Below are 11,239 nucleotides of genomic sequence, written 5' to 3'. Positions count from 1 at the left end.
CAGGTTTTCAAAACACATGCATGCATACATTTAAGAAAAGTCACAGAGAGAAGATCTGCTGCAGATGGAGCTTTTTTGTTGTTGTTTTCAGACACAATCACAATAAAATTCACAATAAAACCTCAGGAATGACTTCTGTGCTATCACGCATGACCTCACTAGCTACATTCACACACAAACAGTGCAGACGTGCACACACACACGCGCCCAGTCGCTGTCTGTCTCGCTCTCACACACAAACCACCGGCATACCAGAGAGTCTATATTTAAAATGAGCCCTGGGGATGTTTTTTTTATTTTATTTTATTTTCAGCTTTTAGACATTCTATCAAAAGTGGTCAACGTGAATACTCGGCTGTAGAGAGAGAGTGAGAGACTCTGAGCGATGATAAACATAGGTATGACAAAATACAACCTCAGCAATGAGTCAACAGCTTTTTACATAAAGATAATGAAGGCACATTCAGCAGAGGAGCATGAGAGTGCGATTATGAAATGTTTGAGCCAGACCCGAATAGTTACAAATTTGCTAAGGCTGCAAAATACCACCTTCCAAACTTGCAGCTTTTCCAAATACAGCCCTATCATCCCACGTCTCATTTTCAAAGCCTCTCTTTTCTCCCTCTCTCCTCCCACCACAAATCCCAGAACTTTGAGCACCAGAGAGAGAGGGAGAGAGAGAGAGCGCAACAGCGGAGATGAGGGGAGCGTTTAAATCTGGCGTTCCGTGAGTGGTCGGGTCGGTGTCTGGAAATCTTTCACATCCTGTTTACGGCAGGCAGATTTCAGCCCGGGACCGCAGAGAGCTGGCGGGTGCCTCTGCCTGGACACAGCTCCTCTCTCTCTTTTCTATCTGTTCCTGGCCTCCTTCGCCTAAAGATCTCAGTCAGCCTGCAAACCTTTCCACACCGCCTCCCTCTCATCAACACCTTCAAACCTAAAGCAAACACGTCAGCTTTGCCCCCGCTGCCCGCGGCCGCAGGAGAACGACAGAGGGGGAATCAAACTCCTGATAAAAAGAATCCTTTTCATGCAGCAGGCGCACAGCAACCCCCATTTCATTTTAATATCAAAGTACGGGTTTAATAGAGCTGAGTTGCCGTATTTACAGTGTTCCAGTCAAACAGAAAGTTCCAGAGCATGAAGAGCAGAAGTTTGGAAGCAAAATCCTGATACTGGAGTCATGTAGCATTAAAAAAATAACATCTCATGAGTCTGAGGTGCGAAGCTTAATGAACAGAGGATCAGTGTGTTCCCCCCTGAGAGAAGCAGTTTGTAGCTTTGGTCCTGAAATCAGTCCGTCTGCCTCCCTCAGCGGCACTTGCAGGATTTCACAACCATGTTGGAGAGCTGCTCAACACGCGGTGTGCGGCCTATGAAGTACATGATAGTGAGGGGCTCCAGGTCCTGAGGAACGCAGCAGGGTGTGGCGGAGGCCTCGGGGTTCAGCTTGTTGTAGAGGGGCAGAATCTGACCCGGGAACAGAAATGAGCAGATGTTAGAGCGATTTATCCAAAGTTTAGTGCTGCGAGTGATGAATGAACATGCTGAAAAGTGTGAAGTTCAGCCCAAGTTTAAGCAGGGCTGAAAAATGAAGCCAATGTGGTAAGTGCCAGAAACGGCAGTCCATCTAATGGCCACAAACGAGCCAATCCCCACAGACTCTCAAGCTGTTTAGGTCTCTTTAAATAATTTACCTTTTTTAACATCTGCGTGGACATGATTTTTTTTCATAACTGACCTGTTTCATTGTATTAAGGATTGCAGTTCCAGGTCTGAGTGACCAGTTAGTGCCTACTTAGCCTTACCTCTGCTAACTTGTTGGTGCCTTTTGGAGCATTTTTAATGCAAATAACTGACAAATAATATGAGTCTAATAAGAGTAATAAGTTTGTGCTCCAGTTTTAGGGAGTAAAATTCTACAACACTATTATTTTTTTAGCGCCAATTAGCATCTCTCTAGTATCTGTGTCTGAGTGCACCCATACAGTCTTTGAATGCACTTAAATGATGTTTGCTGGCATAAGCGACTAACACTCGGGTTAAAGATTGTGGTGGCCATCATGCTAAACCCAAAGCTTCAAATGTCCCAGTGGCTACCTCTATCTTTTAAATGCAGTCTGTCGTCATTTTGCATGATTATTTTGGTACTTTTTAAAAATGTGTTGGCAAATCTGAAATGTTAGTTTGACATTTTGGGAAATTTGCTTATTTAGAGTTAGATGAGAGGTTCAATGGCACTCCTAATATCAGCATCTGGTTAGTTTAGCTAAACATAACAAAAGGTTGACTGATTCTGTTTACTGGTAAAAATGATATAAACAGCACGTATAAAACTAAATCAAGATAATTCAAAACTTCCTGTTTTATTCCAGTTTAAAAATAACTTTTAATGGTTGTTTTCCAGAGTCTCTACATTTCCCTCACTTATCCAACTTTTCAAGTTTAATTCCTACCAGGTCCGTTTTTTAGCTTTAAATCTTCATATTCAGACGTTAAAATGTAGCTTTCTGTGCATTTTATGTGGGGGAGCTCTAAGTAAATCTATAGCAATCAAATCAATTTTGACTTCTTTAAGTACATCCTGTCAGTTTCTCCAAAATACATGCACAGCAAAAGCAGCCAAACTGCCTTAAACTAAAGCCACATTTTGACAGCAGCAAAATGTGTAATTGCTGCAAACTTAAGTTAAAATAAATGTGAAATTCTACACATCTATATTAAAGTGAAGTACAAGAAAGGTGAGAGTCAGTGAGGCTACAGGCCAAGCCCTTCGCTGAGTGAGACGGGCCAGCTGGGTTGCATAAACCTATGTGCTCTTTAACAGGCTTCTGTGAGGTGTCAGCCCATTTATGATGCTGGGGTTAACCAGTGGTGTTTAGCTGCCGCAAACAGCGCGCTCAGGGCTCACTTACGGGAAAATGTCGCCTGCATTTCAGACTTTCTGTACGTTAACGTCAAGCCGAGCGTTGATTGGAGTTCGGTCCAAACCAGAGTGTTTTAGCAGACGGGCTGAGGAGGAGCTGCTCAGATTTTTCTGACAATCACAGATGTTTTCTGTTTATATAATTTGGCCGTGTCTCAGCAGCGAGAAGTCTGTCACTGTTTCCATTCAAAATATTCAGCACTAAAGGTCATGAATCTCCAAATTGGAAAGAAATATATGTTGAAAAAAAGAACACATTTGTCCTACTGGAGAAGGTAATCCAAGTTATTAGTCTGAACTAGGATCTCATGAGATATGGGAAGCTGCTAATATCGAGGTATCCACACATGGACTCGGCTAATTAGTAACAAGCCCAAAAACTGCCTATACCAATTCTGTTCTATTAAGGGCACAGATTAAGTTTAATTCCAGCTACTATGCACTAGTGTAGCTTTGCATGATTCCCACTTCAAAATAATCCTTATTTACCTCATGCTGGGCCTCGGTGCAGCCGCTCCCAGCTGTTTTTGCTGTTCTCCCTTTAGGCCAGTGGTTCTCAAACTTTTCCTGGCATGCGCCTCTTTAACTTCACTCCACACACCCACATTGTTTTTCATTAATCATTAACAATAAATAAAAATGCGAGTTGAAAATAACAATCCCACCTGCAGTGGCTCTGTGCCCCCGGGTGTGGCCTGTCCCACAGTTTGAGAACCACCACTTTAACCCAGCTTTCTTCTGATTGGCTGTCCCTTGCAAACAGAAGCTTTAAACTGCAGGTGGGTGGGGCTTCTGTGCTTACATCCATAGCTGTATATTAGGAGTATCCCCTATATTTTGGTTCACAGAGATTACCTGCACATATACTGATCTTATTATCCAATTATTATTCATAATTTAACAGACATAAAGACATTTTTTCTTAGCAAAAGCAAAACATGTCAAATGACAGCTGTTAACTAACCACAATTATTGATTATTAAAAGTCTTTATGGCAAAATTTATAAGAAAGAACAACAAAGATTAAACAGATTTGGTTAGTAGCCAGGTGACCTTTTGACCCCTGAGGCTCACCATGTTGTAGTGGTTGTTGGCGCTCCAGAGGTAAGGACAGTTGCCGGCACAGAAGTTGGCTTTGTAACCTTTTGGCTCGTGGATCCACTTCCAGTTGAGGTCACGCCTGAAGTCGATGTAGAGCGAGCGCAGGCAGCAGCCCTGGTCCGAGCCACTGAGACACACACACACACACACAATATGTAGTTCAGCTCCCACCCTTCTCTTCAGTGTCATGGGAAAATTACCACAGGTCACCATCGAAGAACCAACCATCACATGGTAATAACTATGCAGGGCTGCCAGAGTTTTCCCCTGCAGCGTGAGGTAGTCTAAATAAAACGCTGCATGCCCGCTGGCCTGCAGTCTAAACACAGGGTCAGCGCTGTTAGTTTTGCCGCGCAATTGTCTGCAAAGTGGGTCACGAGGAAAAAAACAAAATGAAACCGAGTGCTCCCCACAACTAGATTTCAGAATTACAAAACTACAAATCTTGGAGGAGTGTCAGCGCTGTCAGTCAGTCGCACTAAACCACCACACGAGCGGCTGGTCGGCGGCCTACCGGGAGCAGGTTGAGGTGTCGATGGCGGCCGCCCTCTTCTTGCGGTTCTTCCTGGCCGGGTTATCCACTCTGTCGCTGGGCAGCAGGGTGAGGATGAGGTGCGGCGTCTTGGTGCTGAAGTCTGCCTGTCCTTTCACCTGACCAGGCTTCCTCATCTGACGGAGCCGCTCATCATCCACGCCTACAGAAGGAGGAATTTTTATTTATTTTTTTAGGATGAAAAACTAAAACTTTCTGTCTTCCACCAGAGTCTGTGGGCGGACGTCGCTTTGTTTCAAAGCTAATGTGATTTAATTCCTATGGTTTGTGCAATACTCTAAGCATGGGAAATGCTTTCATTTTGCAGCAGCGACTGCTGCCCCTCCCAAAACTCCACGCTGTCTTTCTGCCAGGCCGAGGCATTTAGTTCACACTTTTTTTAAGCATATCTTTTCAATCCAAATATATTTAAATTCCAAGTAAATGCACTGTTAAAAATGCAGAAGATTGTGTGCATGATGTTTTTAAAGTTAGTCAGCCAGCCCCGGTGTGAGTGCCAGAAAAAGTGTTTTTTCATACGCAGCAATAACTACTGAATCTGTCCGTGAAAGGCGCCGTCACCTCTTTGATTCTTACCCTCTAAAGACTCTGTTTTTCTAAGAAGGCAGCAGAAGTAATGTTCTTGTGCACATTTTGAATGTCATTGAACAAATATGACAGAAGTAATATGTAAACCAGATGTTTCCTACAGCAGAAACGATGGTCTGACTCTTTGTCTGACTTCATGGATCGTTTTTTTTGCTTCACTCTTTCTGAGCTACAGGAGCCAGAGCGCTCAAAACAAGCCCCTGCTTGTCTTACATCAGTATCGCAAGTTGAATTTCTTTTCCCCCACGTGTGCAAAAACCTGACTTGGCTCAGTTGAGAGTAAGTCCTGAGGAAAGCGCCATAATTTGGGGGCCTAAATGAAGCAACACAGACAGTCTGGTATTCAGTAGTATCACTGTGTGGAGGAACAGTTTTTCCATTATTCCTGTAAGATAGTGTGTGAGTGATTCATAAATCATTTTTGTTATTTATGTTCACTTTTTTGTGACCTGCTGGATTTTTTTTTAATCTTGTTTTTTTTTTGCTGCGCTCATAAATCTTCAACTCTTCCAAATCTGTGAACTTTGCATTTCGCAACTCAAAAGACTGCCAAGACACAACTGAAGTTTCTTAAGTCTTGCTGGCACGCTGGCTGTCTTGCTTAGTTGTTCTTGCGAAAAACAATCTCACGTAGCTGCAGTACAACTAACGATGAATCCCAAACAGCCATCTAAAAACGAGCATCTGCGCAAAGAGGCTGATTGTGCTGATTTTAAGGACATAATCAGTAACAAAATGAAGCAAACATATGAAACAAGCCATTTTGGCTCTTCTCCTCCTCCTGATTCGCTGCCCCTCAGAAACAGTTGAACAGGGGTGGGTGGGGCTTCTGTGTGGCTCAGAGGACCATATCAGGGACAGCATGTCTCATTGACGTCACTCAGAGGCATAAGTAGCAAAACTGAAACATTTAAATTAGACTGAAGCCTAAAATGTAGTCTCACATGGACTACGTCTGCATCTACCTTTTTAACAATTTATATGACAGAATAAGGAGCATCATCATCATCACTGGGTCCCATCACTGGGTCAGTTCCTGGACTAGAGTGCTTTTAGCGGCATCTGCAGTGCACATAAATGCATGATTATAAAGTCTTTCTATCATAAAAGACTGCAACAGACCAGCAAACAGGGCCTCCAGCTCCTCGCTCTTGTTGGGAACGATGTTGTTGGTGGATGGGACGAAGGTGCAGCAGGGACAGTGGACGCCCAGCTTCAGGCCAAGATTATTCTCTATGGGAGGGAAGAAGGGAAAGAGAAGTGCAAACACTGATGTATGGATCGCAGTGCAAGCTGGTAACGACTCGCTGGTGCTGAAGCTCACCTGGCTCTGACACCCAGTCCTTTACAGTCTCTGTGACCTCCGTAGAGATCCAGGCTCCTTTTGCTTTTGGCTGAACAGTGCGCGAGTCGATGTAACGCTGAGTGGATGTGCTGTCTTCATCCGGCTTTAGCAGCTGAGACAACAAACACACAGAAGGAGCTAGATCCCCATCTCATCGATACATAAGAGATGTTTTTGTGTTGGGTTGAATTATAAATAACAATCTTCTGACTTTAAGATCAAATCAGACTGTCGCTCACTGAGAATAATGGATATACCTGATAGAGCTCCACTCTCTGCTCCGAGGCCCGAGCCTGTGGGTTGGGGGCTCTGAAGATCCTGAACTCAGCCTTGACCAGAGTGCTGTTAGTCAGGTCGACTCCGCTGACGTCAAAGTGGACGACTCTGTAGTGGGGGCTGGGTGCTGTTGGCTGCACCGCATCTTGAGGGAGCAAAACAAAGCACTGTGGATGACTAATGCTCCAACAACATCTCGTGCCTTCACACAATGCTGTATTTATACTATGGGTTAAAACTGCACTGTGGGACTGATTGTCTCGGACGTAATTATAGGTTTTGGTAAAGAGGCTAAATGTGTCGGGCTTATGTTTAATATATGGCTGATTGTTGTGCTCATGGGTTTCCTGTGTGAAACATCCCCAAACACCTAGACAGTTATACAATTATGCACCATGTAATATCAGCAGCACCATTAATCTTCAAATCTTCCAAATAAGATCCATCAACACACCGAGTTTTCTTTCCACAGCTGGTGGATCGACTCCATGAAAGTGCTCTGATGGGGCAGGAAAGCAGAGTGCATTACTGAGGGGCACATCTGGGGTAGTTTTTAGTTTTTAGAAGATGGGATGTGCAGTAGTACAGTGTCTCACAGCAGTAGCTACGATTTAAAACAGCCAGAAACTTCTTACTGACTACTACTACTAACGCTTCTCCTTTTAGGTCCCCCTACTAAGCATGTGGTTTACAGCAGACTACAGAGTAGTTATTCTGTTGTATTTATCAAGAAATATAAATGTTACTTTGTTACTACCAACCTGACACAAAAATACATCGTTTAAATTTATAAAACATAACACAGTTTAACAGGCATAAAATAGCATTTTCGCAACAACAAGATGCTTTTCCAAAGAGCTATTAGTTGGCCTATCTCAGCAAGCTGTGCAGCGTGTCCTTGAAAAACTGAGGAAATTGGACAAGTGGAAGACAAAAGACAGCAGGTCTACAATCTGTCTGCAGGACAGGAAAAAATCCAGCCTGACGTAGGACCTGAGAAACGGACCTGGACCTTCGGTTGATCCATCTGCTGTTCACTGTAGACTGATTAGAAATAGTCTCAGTGGAAGGGTGGCTGTCAGGAAGTGATTTAAAGGAAGGGAAACATGGAAAAAAGGCTGAGTTGTACAAAATTATGAAAGAACTGGACTGAAATTCAGTGGCAACAGGTCTCATGGAGTGATGGATCCAGATCAGACCTCAGCATAATTGAAGCAGCGTGGGATCATCCCAACAGACAACGGAGCAAAAGACAGCCAACATCCAAACACGATCTTCGAATGTCTTTCAAGGAGCCCTGAGAAGCTTACCTGAAGACTGCTTAAATAAATAAAAAGAAAGCTTGACGAAAAGAGTTAAGAATAAAGTAGTCATACCAAATATTGATTTTCAAGCACATTAGAATAAATACTTTTTTTCCCCAAGTACGGTAAAATATAAGGAACTGAAGGGTGGCTCAGGACTTTTGCACAGCACTATGGGTTACAGTAGTTGCCAAAATATATATATTAATTAAAAATGTCACACTTGCTGCTTTCAGCTCTTTTTGTGTTAGAATTTATTACAAATATTTATATAAACTGATAATAAATGGTGCACAGAGAACCTGCTATATACGTAGTTAAAGTTGATAAAAGCAGGTAGTTTATAAAGCTTAGTTAGGAGACTGAACTATTAAACCAAACAGGTTAATCAAAGACAGACTCACAAAATCAGATACAATATTCAAGAACTACTAATCCATCAGCAGTCAGAGAATCGTTTTGTTTTTTAACTTAGATAATTATCAGTCACTGCTGCTATGATATGGGTGGAGGGACTGTTCAGTCTGTTCAGGATGCAGGACCTGAGGAGGTTCAAATAAATCTCTCATGAGGGGAAAACATGCACCTGATTTGCTATTTAAGAGTTAAAAAAAATGAAAATAAAACATGGCAACATTGTTACTTTTTCGCTGTAATTCACTGAGATTCAATTACATAATTAATGCTCAACAACAGCGAATAGAGGCCTCTGTGTTTGTTTTACCCGGATGGGATTGGATATTCAGACGTTTCAAACTAGTACATACTTTCATTCTTCTAAAGTGACCACTGGGGACCCCGGGCCACACATTGAGAACCCCTGTCAGGACTCACTTGTGTCGGTGCGGGGGGGCAGCATGTCGATCCTCTGCACCTCTTTGGCGTAGTAGTCCTCCTCGCTGCTTTCGCGCTCGCACGCGGACTCGGCCTGGCGCGCGCGCTCCTTCAGCAGCTCCCGCGTGCTGTTGTACAGCAGCAAGACCTCCGGGGGCACCGAGCTCGGTGGTGGCACGTCGTCGTCGTCATCTGGAGGGCTGCGGATGCGGAGCTTGCTGAGGATCTGACCGCGCACCGCCTCGATGCGTCGAGACTTCTGCGCGTCCAGGTTGATGGACTGGCAGGTGTTGAAGCCCTCCACCAGGAATACACCGGAGAACCGGAGCAGCAGCACCAGCGCGAGACGGGGAAGCCACATTGTCCGGGGAGGTGCGAGGACGGAGATAATTCAGCGCAGTGGGCTCTGACCAACAAGCTGCGTCTCCAAGCCAAGCGCGCAGAAACGTGTGCGTAAAATGATTTAAACTGCGAGACTGAGGGTGAAAACCGAGCCTTTCTAACTTAGATCAATAAACTATTTTGAAAAATCCAGCTCTAATGTGTTAATTTGGTCAAAACCGCGTCATGTAAAAAAGGAAAACCGCATCTGCTGATTTCACACTTCTGATTTTGTAGTTTTATAACATTTTCATAGATGCGCCAAGCACCAAACACACAAGGACGCATTATTTATTCTTTAAAATCTACATTTAACTTACTGCATCTAAGAATAAACGGCTGTTTTAATTTAAAAAGAAAAATATAAAACTGCAACAAAACACTGTAAAAATGTAAAAATGAAGTGATTGGAAATTTCTCGTGACTCTTCAGGTCCAGTCTGGTGCGCTCGGAGAGCTCTGGTGTCCCTTGCCGCCGTGCGCGCTCTCTCTTCGTGTATAAGTGGCGTTTTTTAACGAAAGTCTGTCCGGAAAGTTAAAACGTTATCTCCGTTTTCCGCCGTCCATCCTCGGATACGCGAACAGCTTTCAGGAGAACAGAGTCGTCACAAGAGCTCAGCCCATGTCGCAAATCCTTCAAACAACAACCTGAGCGGAGCAGTTTACCGAAAGCAACAGAGCTCCCGTGCCTTCACCCCCGAAACACCCATGTGTGGAGCAAAAGACTGTCCCATATCCGCTTCCAGAGAATCTAGCTACAACTTGGAAAACCTAGTGAGGTCCTCCCATTCCCCGTTATAGGTAAACAGTGAGCGGGCTGTACTGAAACGTAGAAAAAAATGTGATTTATGTTGGAAAAAACACGGTGGGCCTGTTAAACCCCTCATATAAACATCTAAACACGGAAAAAGTCAGACGACGTAAAAATACATGACGCAGAAAACATAAGAAAGAAGTCCTTGTGCTGTGAGTTTAAAAAAAAGAGAGGAAACTTTACAGTGACCTGCAGATCCCAAATTAAATGAGCTCCAGCCTGGTGAACGCTGGGCTGAAAGCTCTGCTGAAGACACACAGACCTGCTGCAGGATGTTACTCCATTATTCTGCAGATCCTCTGTGAGAAACTCTGAGACTGAGACAGAGAGAGAAGGAGGCTGGAAGGGAGGGAGGGATGGTGGTGGTGGTGATGGTGGGGCGGGATGCCACCAGAGTGAATGCAGTGTATTATTATGTAGGTAAAAACCATCTTCCTCCCTCCAGAGGAGGCACACACACATAGCTGCACATTTTGCAATTATTTTCTCCACAAAAATTCACCACCCTCTCCCCGCAACTAAACCGCTCCAGAGGAGTAGCTCGGCATTTGAGGAACTAAATCTTTACATTACCTTTGCTTAATATGTGTAAAATAGCCAAATTATACATGTTTATAGTGTACACCTGCCACTTTGTTAGATACACGGTGTTAGTACCATGCTAGACCACCTTTTGTCTGCAGAGCTGCCTTAATTCTTCGGGGCAAAGATTCAACAAGGTGCCGGAAACCTTATTCAGAGATTTTGGTCCATGTTGACGTGACAGCATCACACAGTTGCTGTTGATTTGTCAGTTGCACATCCATAATATGAATCCTGTTCCAGGACATCCCAAAAGTGCTGTGTTGGATTGAGATCTGGTGACCGGGGAGGGAATTTGAGTACAGAGAAGTCGTCAAGAAAACAGTTTGTGATCCTTCTGGAAGCAGCCATCAGAAGATGGGTTGTAAACAGATGGACATGGTCAGAAACAATACTCAGGTATGCTGTAATGTCTACATAACATTCAAAGTGCCCAAAGTGTGTCAATAGAATACCCTCAACACTATTACACCAGCAGCAGCAGCCTAAACTGTTGATACACAGCAGGATGGATCCATGCTTTCACATCGTCTCCA

General features: G+C 43.8%; 1 protein-coding gene across 1 annotated transcript; it reads right to left on the bottom strand.

The window, feature by feature from the left end:
* Positions 1-285: 285 nt before the first annotated feature.
* Positions 286-10,430, bottom strand: tgfb5 (transforming growth factor, beta 5). Its single transcript, XM_085297216.1, has 7 exons — positions 8,928-10,430; positions 6,771-6,934; positions 6,493-6,625; positions 6,291-6,401; positions 4,542-4,722; positions 4,001-4,154; positions 286-1,470 (listed from the first exon to the last, which is right to left on the bottom strand). Exons 1-7 carry the CDS (start codon positions 9,286-9,288, stop codon positions 1,312-1,314), a joined length of 1,263 nt encoding a protein of 420 aa, XP_085153342.1. The 5' UTR covers positions 9,289-10,430; the 3' UTR covers positions 286-1,311.
* Positions 10,431-11,239: the final 809 nt, after the last annotated feature.

This window comes from Mchenga conophoros, linkage group LG2 (assembly GCF_057382185.1).
Source record: "Mchenga conophoros isolate Kocher_MC1m ecotype Shallow Benthic linkage group LG2, M_conophoros_male_GT1.1, whole genome shotgun sequence".
Classification (NCBI taxonomy): domain Eukaryota; kingdom Metazoa; phylum Chordata; class Actinopteri; order Cichliformes; family Cichlidae; genus Mchenga; species Mchenga conophoros.
The sequence above is the reverse complement of the archived record's forward strand: the minus strand, read 5'-3'. Positions and strand labels throughout refer to the sequence as shown.

Bases quoted from the DNA above. Each gene is read 5' to 3' on its own strand.
- tgfb5 (XM_085297216.1), bottom strand. From the start codon at position 9,288: ATGTGGCTTCCCCGTCTCGCGCTGGTGCTGCTGCTCCGGTTCTCCGGT. The intron at 6,935-8,927 runs GTGAGTCCTGAC...TGCTCCCTCAAG, and splicing joins GCCCCCCCGCACCGACACAA to ATGCGGTGCAGCCAACAGCA. The intron at 1,471-4,000 runs GTGAGCCTCAGG...TTCCCGGGTCAG, and splicing joins CCAACAACCACTACAACATG to ATTCTGCCCCTCTACAACAA.